The following is a 14903-nucleotide window of genomic DNA, read 5'->3' as shown; positions in this document are numbered from 1 at the left end:
CCTGCGTTGGCAGGCGTATTAACCACTATACCACCAGGGAAGCCCCTAAAAAAGTTTTTTAATTGAGGTACGAATGACATACAATATTATTTTAGTTTCAGGTTTACAACATAATGATTTGATATTTGTATATAGATTTACAATTTTGATTTAGAAAATATGAATATCAATTTTTTTCCCCATCACATGAATACATTGGTGTTGGAACATTCTAGATGTGGTATGTTTTCTTTCCTTTTTCCCCCCTTGTCCAGTAGGCTAGATCACAATCATAGTATCTATATATAGATCTTTGGCTGAAGAGGACAGTTTCTTTTAAGGAAAGTATTTAGTGTTCTGGTTGAAGTTGCCTCCTTTGAAATGAAATAAACAACAAAATGTTCTTATTTTAATGGATTTTAAGAAATATTTGTCCCTGTTAAGAGAAACCAAGAAATAGGGAACCTGGATTTCATTCGTTTTAAAAAGAAGTTGAGTTTTCTAGGGAATATTATATTAGCAAACATTCTGTTGCTACCTACCCTTTGAAAAGTCATAACTATAGGTTGTTATTCAGATGTTCCACAGTGATGTGCTCTATGATAGGATTTATCATTGATCACAAATGAATAAATTGAGGGAATTTTTTTCTTTTTTTAAATGCTGCAACCTCTTCCTGTATGTATTGTTCAGTGTCTTTTCCCAGTGAGATTTTTCCTTGGTCAGGAGCCTCTAATGAAAGAAATTACTATTTGGCGCAGGCAGTAATGTTGCCTTCAGATTGTTTTTAAAGCCAGACTGTTTGTTTTCTGTGAGTTACCTCTGAGTGGACTAATTGTAAATGTGACAGCCATTTTGATGCCACTTTCTCTGGAGTTACTGGTGTTCTTCAAAGCTTGGCTTTGTTGTGTGCAGAAAGAGAGATGTTGGCGGACTTGGGAAGACTTCATTAAAAGGAAACAAGTTCTAAGGAAAACTCCTTCAAGAGTTTTATTCGTTCATAACAGAACTCAAATGCACATAAGTTTTCCAAGCACTGAAGATCTAAGGTTATTTTCCAGACCTTTTACTTATTATATATTTTCAGTAAGGTCTTGATGAACCCCTCCACCCCCCAAATCCTCTTAGAGTTCTTTTAGTGTAGCAAATGACTTGATGATGGTCACTGTCCAGTTGATCTGTCTTTGATGTTATTTCTTTAAGGAAAAAGTCCCACCTTGGGCCGTGAGTACTGATTTACCAGGATGAGTAGTTAAATGAGAGATCGGAAGCTAGAGCTAGTTTTTTCACTTTCTCCCACCTTCCCCCCTCCCCCTGCATTATTTTAGAGGAGGTTGTTCATGTTCTCAAGTAGCAGTACAAAAATCTCACACCCTGACTTAACCAGTATGAAAACAACTGCTGTAGCACAAAGTGTCCTTCCTGTGTCCCCAGCTGAAATTGGGGGAGGGACAAAGCCCAATTGTTACTTTACCCCATCCTGTCTGCCTCCTAGAAGGCCTGTTTCCTACCCTAATGGTTTCTGCCTAACAAATGGTGTTTCTTTTTTACAGCATTATGATCCTGGACTTGTTGTGGTGATGGTAAACTTAGCAGTGGTAATTTTTTATTTTCAGACTGAATTACTCCTTTTGTCATCAGTGCACCAATATGTTAGGCTTACTTTCTCTGTTGTAGCCTTCATCCTTCTGCTTGGTCTTTTTCATTTTCCTTTCCTTTCCTTATGCAACTTGTCTGATCCTTGTTCATTAAAGGGTAATGTTAAGAAGGGATGTATCTGTTTGTGTTAGAACTGCCAAAAAAAAAAAAAATCAGTTAAAACATTAAATTCTAATACTGTAAAAACTTGATTTCCCCACAATATAATGGGCACTAGCACTTGCTACTGCAATCTATAAATAAATTAAAACAAACTTTGACTGCCTTAGAAGGCAAAAGTACTAATGTAGAGTTTATAACAGGGGTTTACAGAGGTAATGAATTTATACCAAATTTTCTTACAAAGCAAATTCTGACAAACTGAAAAAGATATCAAATTAAAAAAAAGTAAAATTACTTTGACATTTCTTTTCAATTCTTTCATTGGACCATTTCTTTTTACCAGTAAATCCCTGATTGAGACGTTATGAAAGTGATATTGCACCTAGGAAGTCATTTTTATAACCTGTCTTTAATTTGGTTCTTTTGCTAAAGATTGCAGTCACTGCTTATTTATTATACCATTGGGCATAATAATGCATTTTTATTTTGTTTAACTGGCAGTATTTGATAGTATCTAAAAGACGGCTGTATTTTAGAACTTTGTTCTCTTTTCTGGCATGAGATGTTCTTTATTAAACATTTTTTCCCACTGTTCCTAATTACCTTCTTATTGTTCACAAGCAATAATGGGATATTGGTGATAAGTAATTGAACTTCTGAATTTGTTTTTCATTACTTTTTGAAACACAAATTAATCCCACAAATACAGAGCAACTGGATGCAAGTGGTTGCTGGTCGCTTTGGAAACAGTTTCTTTTTTTTTTCCTCCTGGACTAATCCTAGTCATGATCATGGCTTTTATTGCTTTTTTCTTTTTCCAAATTTGTTTTTGGTAATATCTCAGATTTAGCCTGACAAAACTCAACTTTTAGCCCAAAGGTATAATATATATGTGTGTGTAACAAAAAATAAAAATAAAAAAACAATTGTTTACACCAGCCTGAGTGAAATGATGAGGGAAGTAAACATTGTGTTTTTTCACTAAAGGTATACAACGGATAAGGTAAGTCCTCTTTTCAGTGGGCTTACATCACAATAAACAGCGCAAGTTGTGATGTAAAACAGCTGTGGTAGTAAAGTGCTTGTCTGCCCCATTTTGCTTTGTTTGGCTGGTTATGAGTGGATTAAATATACATTTTTTAAAATCTCCAGCATAGATCAATTAGTTTAAAGTCAATTTTCTTCGCAACTAGTCCTTTTCACAGCTTACTGATTGCCACAGCCAGTGTTAAATCCACTCTGGAAAATGGGACCTCAGAGCACCAGTTTAAAAGTGAAACTATTTTTTGTTCCTAAGGGCAACTAACTGTTGCTTTCTATTTAATTTTTTTCACCACCTCATTTAATTGTAAAGCATCTTTTGAATATAAAAAAATATTAAACACTCTGAGTTGCTGTTATTGAATTTTCCTGTATCATGTTTGAAACTGTGCTCTTCCGATTTAAACATGTCAGTTGAGATATTTATTACCAGTTTTAAAAGTGTGTGTGGGAAGATGTCAGTGGACAGTAAGAGTGAAGTGATTCTTGGTGGAAAGTTATTTGGAGGTCTTTTTAAAAAGGAATTTCTAATGTTTTTGATTTTAAACTTCCTGGTGCCATTGCTTAGGAAGTGCTTTTGCATTACTTATTTAATTTTGCCATAGTAATGTGGAATCATCCCCAACTGGAAGGTCAACCAAGGTGGTTAGTTGGGCTTAAACTGGGAGAAGTAGGTTTGGTTGTAAGCTGTGAGAATGGCTTGTGTTTGGTTCACTGTAGCTTTCTGGTCTCTGCACTCCAAGGCAAGATCTCTAACCACCCAAACCCAATGTGTAAAGCGAACTGTTGACTTAGCTTTGCATCTCACCTTGATTATATGTTCCTGTTACAGGGAGAACAGATCCCATTCCAATCGTTGTCAAGTATGATGTCATGGGCATGGGTCGCATGGAAATGGAGGTAAATTGATCTCATTGGTTCACTTGTTTTATGGGATATTTAAAATTGATACTAATTTCAAATTCAGATGTAGTTTTAATGTTTTTGAGGGGAAATTTTAAAATGTATTTTACATTCTCATTTAGTGCTGCCTTTGAGGCAGGTGGGTGGCAAATAATGCCCCTGTTATACAGAAGTTGAATGGTTTCCCCAGGGTTATGCCACAAGGCAAGGTCAGATTTAAACCCAGACCCCGGTGCTCATTTCCATAGGCAGTGTTGCTCAACTCTTAAAATAATTGCTGTGGTAGAAGCTTTGTCTCTGTAGAGCTGTGTACAGCTGTCATCTGTGATATCTTCTTTTCATTGCCTGAAATATTTTTCTCCATTTACTCCTAATTCTTTGGCATTGAACATTGAAGTAAAGTCTGTTATCATCAACACATGTGCCTGTTGGGAACCACCAGCATGAAAGGATTAATGAACTATTTTGCATGCTATTTTCTCTGTGGGGTGACAATAAAGCAAGAGGTAGCTGAGCAAAAAGTTAGAAGTTTCTTATTTTCATACAATACTGTAGTTGTGTAAATGACTTTTTTATGACTAATTGGGGTTACTTTAGGAATTAAGACTAATTATATCTGTTTTTGTTAAGCTTGATTATGCCGAAGATGCTACCGAACGGCGCCGTGTCCTAGAAGTGGAAAAAGAAGACACGGAAGAACTGAGACAGAAGTACAAGGTACTTAAATGAAGCCATTCTTGCATGTGGGGTGTTCACACTGAGATATTCATTTTGGTGGAAAGAATCTGTTGACAGCAACATTTGTTTGACCTTTGGTGGTGATTAGTCTTAGACCTCGGGTTTCTGTTACTTTCTTATTTATTGCTTCTGTAAAAACTATAGAGATAATAATAACCACTTTGTATCATTATCTGTTGGGGAGAGTGCATTAGTGTTTGAAAACACAGTGCCTGGTATACATTAGGTAGTAATAGTAAAAATTGGTGAGTCCTTTGAGAGCTTGATACCTATTGATAAGCCTTTCCTTTTTTAATGGATGAGGTGTTTGAAGAATGACAAACAATTGAGAACTTCAGTATCTTCCTTTTTAAGCAGGTAGTTATAGGAAACTGCAGCTTAGAACATGTTATAAGTTAGCTTTCAAAAAGACTGACAAGGGTACATGCCTTTCAAGATGTTTTAGTAAGCCCAGTCTCTACCATAAAATAGGTAAATTTGAAGATAAGAAACAGAATTAGTGAAGATTATCATATAGAAACTGATTTTGGTCATGATACTTAAGGTGAGGAGAAAAGGGATTCATTTTTAAAAATCTGTTCTACTGTAAAAAAAATATATAAAGCAAAAACTGACAGAACTACAAGGAGCAATGTTATACCTACCACAGTTGTTGGAGATTTTAATATACCTCTCAGTAATTGATAAAAGTAGAGGAAAACAATCAGCAAGGATGTTTGGAAGACTGGAGCATCTCATTTAACAAATTTCAAAATGATTATATAGACCTATGCACCCAATCACTTTGAAAGTAACAAATTTCAAATATATATGAAACATTTATTTAAACAAATTTTTTACCACGTTCTGTGTCATAAAGTATCAACAGATTTCAAAGAACTGAAATCAAGTTATCAAGCCATAAAACAATTTTTTTAAAATATTTTTAAAAATCTCTGTTTCAAAATTAAGAAGCACATTTTTACATATAACCTATCAGTAAAAGAAGAAATCACAATGGTAACTGGAAAATATTTTGGACTGAAAGATAGAAATGCTACACATCAAAACTTGTAAGATAAGCTAAAGCAATATGATATATGATAGCAAATACATGTCCTTTTTATTTTTAACATCTTTATTGTAGTATAATTGCTTTACAATGGTGTGTTAGTTTCTGCTGTATAACAAAGTGAGTCAGCTATACATATACATACATCCCCATATCTCCTCCTTCTTGCGTCTCCCTTCCACCCTCCCTATCCCACGCCTCTAGGTGGACACAAAGCACCGAGCTGATCTCCCTGTGCTATGCGGCTGCTTCTCACTAGCTATCTGTTTTACATTTGGTAGTGTATATATGTCCATGTCACTCTCTCACTTTGTCCCAGCTTACCCTTCCCCCTCCCCGTGTCCTCAAGTCCATTCTCTACATCTGAGTCTTTATTCCTGTCCTGCCCCTAGGTTCTTCAGAACCTTTTTTTTTTTTTTTTTTTTAGATTCCATATATATGTGTTAGCATATGGTATTTGTTTTTCTCTTTCTGACTTACTTCACTCTCTATGACAGACTCTAGGTCCATCCACCTCCCTACAAATAACTCAATTTCATTTCTTTTTATGGCTGAGTAATAATATTCCATCATATATGTGCCCCATCATATATATGTGCCCCATCTTCTTTATCCATTCATCTGTCGATGGACACCTAGGTTGCTTCCATGTCCTGGCTATTGTAAATAGAGCTGCAATGAACATTGTGATACATGACTCTTTTTGAATTATGGTTTTCTCAGGGTATATGCCCAGTAGTGGGATTGCTGGGTCGTATAGTAGTTCCATTTTTAGTTTTTTGAGGAACCTCCGTACTGTTCTCCATAGTGGCTGTATTAGTGTACATTCCCACCAACAGTGCAAGAGGGTTCCCTTTTCTCCACACCCTCTCCAGCATTTATTGTTTGTAGATTTTTTGACGATGGCCATTCTGGCCATTCTGACCACGTGAGGTGATACGTCATTGTAGTTTTGATTTGCATTTCTCTAATGATTAGTGATGTTGAGCACCCTTTCATGTGTTTGTTGGCAATCTGTATATCTTCTTTGGAGAAATGTCTATTTAGGTCTTGATAGCAAATACATGTCCTTAAATGCTTATCTTAGAAAAAAAGAAAGGCAGGAAATAAATGAAGTAAACGTTCCTCTTGGGAAGTTAGCAAAAGAATAGCAAAATAAACCCAAAGAATGTTAAAGAAAAGAAATAATGAAGATAAGATAAAGATAAGAACAAAAGAGAATGAAACAGAAAACAAACATACAACAAATCCAAAAGTTAGTTCTTTGACATACTTGTGATATTAAGAAAGAAAAGAACATAGAAAACCAATGTCAATAATGAAAAAAAGAGGATATCATTGCAGATGCAGCAGGCACTAAAAGATAAAAATAGTATGGATAATTCTATGCTTTGAATGCAAAGATAGGTTTAAGTGGACAAACTCCTAAAAAATATAACTTGCTAAAATAGACTTGAAGAGAATAGAAAACCTTGGTAATTCTCTAACATATGTAAATTATATAAATTGAATCTGTGGTGAAAAATCTTTCCATACAGCCCAAATAATTTCATAATGAGTTCTATCACAATTCATAAAAGAAATAACTTCAGTCTTGACCAACAATTTCTGATCTTCCAGAGGATTGAAAATGAAGAAAAACTCCCAGCTCATTTAATTAGAGACTAGATGGTAACTCCTGACAAGGACAGTATGATAAGAATAATTATATGACGTTGATGTATAACACAGATGCAGATCTTAAAACACCAGAACCAATTTAGGATATACCATGACCAAGTTATCCCACGAATGCAAGATTGATTTAATGTTAAAATCAATTCATGTAGTCAACCATATTAAATGATTAAAGGAAAAAAATTATATGATCATCTCAATAGAAGCAAAAAAACCAAGAGCATTATATAAAATTCAGCATTCATTCATGATGAAAAGTCTTGTCCAACTTGACAAAGAAAGGACCTTTTTTAACCAGATGGAATGCCTACAAAAACTATATAGGAGACATCATACTTAATATTGAAAAGTCGAAAGCTTTCCTTTTGAGATGGGGAAACATAACAGGGATACCTGCTGTCATTGTTTGTATTAAACATTGTGCTGGAGGTCTTAAGCAGCACAGTAAGACAGACAGGCAGAAACAAACACAGATACAAGAGATGAAAGGGAGAGACAGAACTGTCATTGTTTGCAGGTATGATTATGTTCATGATATCCAAGAAAATTTACAGATTAGTTACACAAATAACGGAGTTTAGCAGGATGCTAGATACAAAATCATACATTTAAATTTTCATATTAGAAAATGGATATAACAAAAATGTCACCAATTGTAATAGCAAAAAACATGAAGCACTTGGGTATAGATCTAATGAGATGCGGGAGACTTAAGGCAAAAATTCTGAAGCATTATTTAGAGGCATTAAAGAATAATGAATTTTAAAAATGAGATTTTTTTATGATCATGAATTAGAAGACTCAATATTGTAAAGGTATCTGTTTTCCCCCAATTTTTCTATATATTTCAAATCAATCAGATAAAAATCCCAACAGGATTTTGTATGGAATTTTGTATGGAAGTATAAAGGGCCAAGAATAGTCAAAGCATTCTTAAAGTATAAGATAGAAAGCTACAGTAATTAAGATATGTGATATTGGCACAAGGTTAGACCAATGGAACAGAAAAGAGAGCCCAGTTGCAGACCCTTACATATTTGACCACTTGATAAGACAAAGATGGTATTGCAGATAAGTGGGGGAAAGAATGAATTTTTCAGTAAAAGGTTCTGAGACAGTTGGTTATCCATATGGGAAATAGTGAATTTGAACTTCTACCCCATACCATACAATAATCAATTGCAGGTGGATTAAAGATTTAAATGTAAAAGGAAAAAACATAGAGCTTAGAAGATGTTATAGAGGATTTTCTCTTTTCACCACACCTGACGTATTTACTTATTTTTTATTTCAGTGATACTTTATAATGAAAATTGTTGAGCATACAGAAAAACTGAAAGATCTATATAGTGAATACCTATATACCTACCACCTATATTCTACAATTAACACTTATAAATATTGTTTTATTATATATCAATCACTTTTTTAAGTGCCTTTTTTTAGTTCCTAAAATATCTTTTTGATTCTTTTCCCCAAAATTTGCTATTTTTTTGTTCTTTAAACAAAAACAAAATTTTTTGCCTTTTGGTTACTGTTTCTGCCTTTTTTAAAAAAACATTCTAAATGTTCTTATTTTATAATTTCTTTCAAATCTTCTGTTATCTGTAGTACTTCGTAAGCGTTTTTGTAGTTTGCTGCTTCTGACTTTCTTGCAGTGGTTTGTTTCCTTGTGTGGTTTGCAGTTTTGATTGTCATCTCATCCTCTGGATGTTTCTCGTATCCTGGATTTTAGAGGCGTTCTTATGGGGCAGTTCCGTATGTGCTTTTGCTAGAGACTCAAGTCCTTAAATGAAGACCTGAGAACTTTATATGGACTGGTTTTAAAATGTTAATACCTAAGCTAAGGGTTCCTGCTTTGGATGAAAGGTGTAAATTCTTTAGGTCCACCAATGACTGTGGTCTGAAATTCCAACCTTCTGTGCATGACCTTTTCCATTTATACCTTGGTAGACGGTGAGTTTTTTGATGCGTTCAGGGGATAGCAGGTGATGATGTAGTGCCGTTTTTCTAGTCCCTGTTTCAAGGATGGAGGCAACCATTCATCTCTCTGAGCATTTCGCAGGGAGAGCTTAGTAGGCCTTCTACCATCAAGGTCCTGAGGCCTCATGTTTAGGTGCCTAGGGATTGCCCTGTCTTGTTGAGCTCAGCTATATATTAAATTTTTTGTGTTTTATTTTATCCGGAGTTATAATATGGTGAAATCTCTCTCTTCCTTCTCTTCCTTTTTTTCTTTCCCTGTTCTCTTTTCCCTACCCCTTTCTTTATGCACTCTTCAACCCATTTAGACTGGCTTTAGCACTTTTCACTGAACCAGTTTTTTCAAGGCTGCAAAATACCTTTATTTGCTAAATCCAGTAGACCTTTTAAAGTTCTTACTTTCTTCCACATCCTGCTTCTTTGCATCATTCAATACCATTGACCACTCTTTTCTCTTTAAAACAATTTCTTTCCTCTTGCTTTTGAAGATTTTATACTTTCCTAGATTCCTCCTCCTTATCTCTCTTGCTGCTTCTATATAGATTCCTTTGTTGACTCCTTCTCTTCTGCCTGAACTTTTTTTGTCTCTTCTTATTTATTTGTTATGCTTAGAACATCTCATTTTATATTGGACTCAGAATTAGAAGTAGAAGCTCTCAGAGAAGACAGCCTCCGTCTCTTGGCAATCTGTTCGTGGCGTTTTTCTTTGGCCTTCTTTATTCTCTTGCCAGAAGTTTAGCATATTCTGCAGCCTCTTCCTTATTTTTCTTAGTACGCTGTTTCTTCAGAGCAATACGCTGACATTTGTGTTGCAGAACACATGGAGTAACAAGATGCTGAATCTTGGGTGCTTTGGTCCTAGGTTTCTTACCTTTGTGTAGGGGCTTTCTCACAACATACTGGCGGACATCATCTTTATTTTTTTTATTTTTTATTTTTTTTAACATCTTTATCGGAGTATAATTGCTTTACAATGGTGTGTTAGTTTCTGCTTTATAACAAAGTGAATCAGTTATACATATACATATGTTACCATATCTCTTCCCTCTTGCGTCTCCCTCCCTCCCACCCTCCCTATCCCACCCCTCTAGGTGGTCACAAAGCACCGAGCTGATCTCCCTGAGCTGATCTCCCTGTGCTATGCGGCTGCTTCCCACCAGCTGTCTATTTTACATTTGGTAGTGTATATATGTCCATGCCACTCTCTCACTGTCCCAGCTTACCCTTCCCCCTCCCCGTATCCTCAAGTCCATTCTCTAGTAGGTCTGCGTCTTTATTCCCGTCTTGCCCTTAGGTTCTTCATGACCATTTTTTTTTTGTTTTTTAGATTCCATATATATGTGTTAGCATACGGTATTTGTTTTTCTCTTTCTGACTTACTTCACTCTGTCGGACATCATCTTTAGGGAGATTGAAAAGTTTGTGGATTCTGCTAGCTCTTTTGGGCCCCAGGCGACAAGGCACAGTAGTATCAGTGAGTCAGGAATATCCTTCTCCCCTTTTTTTACGATGACCAAATTGAGAACACTCAGATTTGCATTCACAATGCAACCCTGTACAAATTTATGCTTTCTTTCTCCAGTCCTCTTTGGTCTGTAGCAGGAATGCCCCTTACTCAGTAGCAGGCGGACTCGGCCATGGGTCAAGACACCCTGCTTCATGGGGAAACCTTGTTTGTCGTTCCCACCACTGATTTGGACCACATAACCCTTCCATTCTTCACCCAGAGCATCAGCAGCAACTTCTGTGGCCGTACGCTTCTCATAAAAGGTGCGAAGTTTTCGTTCATCGTTCACTTCAATGAGTTTCTGGAAGCCAGTAGCCGGGAAAGAGATGTTCCGCTCCATCCTGAAGTGGCTGATTGCCTCCGAGGCACCACAAAAAAGAGCTGCCTAAACTTTAGATGTTGGAGTTCTTCAGGTTAGGACCTGGGCCCTCTTTTTCTGTCTAACCACTGTCCTTAAGCATAGAATCGTCATGCCACTGTTTTGAAATTTTTCACATGGTTGGCTTTTATCCTTTAGGTCTTAGCTTAAATATTACTTCACTAGAAATCTTTCCTAACCACCCAATTTAAATAAATCCTCTACTTTATTCTCTTGCAACACTCTCATATATAATTTATAATTATAAATTTTTGCTTGTAACCTTATTTATAGGCTGACTACAGTACTGGAAAGAAAGGGCCTTGAGGAGAGAAACTGTCTATTTGTCTGGCAATATGTATACTGCATCCAGTATAGTGCCTGGCACATAAGTACTCAATAAATATGAGTCGAACAAATAAATTCTTGGAAATGATGGAGAAAACCAGGTTTATTTGGTATACTGTCAGAAATATAAACATTTTAGAGAATACATTTTTATTGTTTTTCAAGTAAAAGTTACACTATCAAGTAAATAATAAATACATGAAGTAGCTGAGTAATTCACAACCTCATTAGACTACACAATATATTTTGAGGCCCTTTCTCTCCCGACCAAGAAATTATTTCACTTTTGAACTCTTTGTGGTAGGTACAACAAGAATTACTTACTCCCATTTTATTGATCAGACTGTTTACTCAGAAATCTTGTCAACTTTGAATTATACAGCTTGCGAAACCCTCTCCCCTTCTTGATGTCACGCCTTTATTTCATATTTGTTCTTCACCTTCACATGACCTCGGAACCTTGACTTTAGTAACTTAGCCCCTCCTTAATTTATACTTCTTGAGCACCACAGATTGATTTTTTACTTCTCTCAACACTTTGATTCCAGCTTCTTTTCTTCCTAATCCTTCTTTTGTCATACCTACTCACCAAGAACCTATCCCCACTCAGTAGAAATACTTGCATTCTTCATTTCTACGTCTTTACTGTAGTGCAGTGTGGGACTGGTGCCAACTCACTGGACTCCCAGAACTGCCAAGGAATCCTTTCACGCATCAACTCCCTCTTAGTCTCTTCAACTGTCATTCTCAAACATTGATCTTTAAGCCCTCATCTTCCCTCAGCTACCCTTGTCCTTCCTCCATCTTCCCTTACTCCTAGTAGAAAACTTAAAGAAAATTTGGACTATCAAATGGGAGTGCCTTCTTCTACCTGTAATATCTGCCATCAAACTTGGGTCTATCTCTTTCCATCCTTAAATATTTCTCCCTTGTTTCATAATCTGTCAAATGAAAATTCCTACCTACACCTGAATTCTGGATCCTAATCCTCTCTGTATTATCAAGGACCTTACATCTTTTTTCCTATATTGGCAAACTCACTTTGCACTCATTCATTTCCTATCACCAGTAAACATGCTCACACATTCTTGGGGGAAAAGAACCACTAAAACTAATAAAAAAAACCTTACTCTGTTGACTCTTACTCTCTGTAGCTACCATCTTTTCTTTTTACTTGTCTTTAGAACCAAAATTCTGAAAGAATAGTCTCTACACTCACTGCCTTCTATTCTTTTTTTTTTAATTTTCATTTTTATGAAAGTTGTACATAGTTTTAAAGCCAAATAGCTCTACCATGCTTTTAACTGAAAAAAAACAAAAACAAAAATTGCAGTCCCGTTTTGATACCCTTAGTATCTTGTTAAATATTGATAAGATATTTTAAAAATATGTGTAAGATATGAAGAGTAACTACAGACACTTGTGTGTCTTCTGCTCTGTTTAAGAAGAACATATCAACAACTTTATGATCCCGTCCCATTTCTTCCTCATTCAGAGGTAAGCACTGTCCTGGATTTTGTGTTTATCATTCACTTGCATTTTTTCAGGTAGATTTTTGCTGTTGTTGAGATAAAATTCACCGTTTTAACCATTATATAATATACAGTTTAGTGACTTAGCATATTCACAATGTTGTACAACTGTCACCACTAATTCCAGAACATTTACATCACCCCAAAAAGAAACCTTGTACCCTTTAGCAGTCATTCCTCATTCCCCGTGTTCTCCCTCCCCCAGCAACCACTTTCTGTCTCTATACATTTGCCTATTCTGAACATTTCATATAAATTAAATCATTCAATATGTGGCCTTTTGTATCTGACTTCTTTTACTTAGCATAATGTTTTCAAAGTTCATCCATATAAATAGCATATATCAGTACTTTATTCCTTTTTAGGGCTGAATAATATTGCATTGTATGAATATACTTGTTTGTTTAATTATTCATCAGTTAATGGACATATGAGTTGTTTCCACTTTTTGGCTATTATGAATAATGCTGCTTTGAATATCTTGTACAAGTTTTTGTGTGAATATATTTTTCAGTTCTCTTTTGTGTATACCTAGGAATGGCATTGCTAGTTATATGGTAACTCAGTGTTTAACTTTTAAGGAACTGCCAGACTCTTTTCCACAAATGGTTGCACCATTTTGTATTCTCACTAGTACTATATGAGAGTTACAATTTCTCTACATTCTCATCAACACTTGTTGTTTTCTGTCTTTTTTATTATAGCCATCCTAGTAGGTGTGAAGTAGTAGTATCTTCTTGTGGTTTTGGTTGAGCATCTTTTCATGTGCTTATTGGCCTTTTAGCTATGTTCTTTGGAGAAATGTCTATTCAGATCTTTTGCCCATTTTTTAAATTTGGCTGTCCTTTTATTGTTGAGTTATAAGAATTCTATATGAATTCTGGAATGAGACCCTTGTCAGGTGTATGACTTGCAAATATTTTCTTCCATTTTTTGTTGTCATTTCACTTGATAATGCCCTTTGGTGCTCAGAGTTTTAAAATTTGATGAAGTCCATTTTATCTTTGTTTCTTTTGTTGCTGGTGTTTTTGATGTCCTATTTAAGAACCCATTGCCTAATCCAAGGCCATGAAAAGTTACACCTATGCTTCCTTCTAAGAGTTTTATAGTTTTAGCTCTTAACATTTAGGTCTTTGATATATTTTGAATTAATTTTTATATGTCATGTGGGCTTCCCTGTTGGCTCAGTGGTTAAGAATCTGCCTGCCAATGCAAGGGACACGGGTTTGAGCCCTGGTCCGGGAAGATCCCACATGCGGCGGAGCAACTAAGCCCGTGTGCCACAACTACTGAGCCTGAGCTCTAGAGCCTGCAAGCCACAACTACTGAGCCCACGTGCCACAACTACTGAAGGCTGTGCGCCTCGAGCCTGTGCTCTGCAACAAGAGAAGCCATGACAATGAGAAGCCCACGCACCGCAACGAAGAGTAGACCCCACTTACCGCAACTAGAGAAAGCCCGCGCACAACAACGAAGACCCGACACAGCCATAAATGAATGAGTGAATGAATAAATAAATAAATTTTTAAAAATTTTATATGTCCTGTTTGGTAGGGGGTCCAAATTCAGTCTTTTGCATGTGCCTACCCAGTTGTCCCATCACTATTTGTTGAAAAGACTATTTTATCCCCATTGAATGGTCTTGGCCATTCAAAAATCAGTTGACCATAGATATATGGGTTTTTTTCTCTCAATTATTGGTATATTCCATTGATCTTTATGTCTTTGCAGTAACACACTGTCTTGATTACTGTTGCTTTGTAGCAAGTTTTGCAATTGAGAAGTGTGAGCCCTTCTACTTTATTCATTTTCAGGATTGTTTTGGCTATTCTTGGTCCCTTGTAATCCTATGTGAATTTTAGAATCAGCTTGTCAATTTCTACAAAGAAGTCAGCTGGGATTCTGATAAAGATTATGTTGAATCTGTAGATCAGTTCAGGGAGTATTGCCATCTTAACAATGTTAAGTCTTCCAGTCCATGAACATAGGATGCTTTTTCATTTATTTACATCTTCTTTATTTCTTTCA

The 14903-nt window shown here is 35.9% G+C and overlaps 1 protein-coding gene and 1 pseudogene across 6 annotated transcripts in view; one reads left to right on the top strand and one right to left on the bottom strand.

Moving 5' to 3' along the window:
* The window catches only part of GPATCH8 (G-patch domain containing 8), a 113413-nt gene that overhangs the window by 59999 nt on the left and 38511 nt on the right, over positions 1–14903 (top strand). For 5 of the 6 annotated variants that reach the window (XM_059906963.1, XM_059906958.1, XM_059906959.1 and 2 more), the window contains 2 exons: positions 3614–3681; positions 4315–4401. In XM_059906963.1, coding sequence (XP_059762946.1) covers positions 3614–3681; positions 4315–4401 — 155 coding nt within the window. Of the gene's footprint in view, positions 1–1532; positions 1578–3613; positions 3682–4314; positions 4402–14903 lie in introns of all 6 variants that reach the window. The other variant, XM_059906961.1, reaches the window with a different exon arrangement.
* Positions 9749–10977, bottom strand: LOC132354858 (small ribosomal subunit protein eS6-like; annotated as a pseudogene).

Source organism: Balaenoptera ricei, chromosome 20, assembly GCF_028023285.1.
Source record: "Balaenoptera ricei isolate mBalRic1 chromosome 20, mBalRic1.hap2, whole genome shotgun sequence".
Lineage (NCBI taxonomy): Eukaryota > Metazoa > Chordata > Mammalia > Artiodactyla > Balaenopteridae > Balaenoptera > Balaenoptera ricei.
The sequence above is the reverse complement of the archived record's forward strand: the minus strand, read 5'-3'. Positions and strand labels throughout refer to the sequence as shown.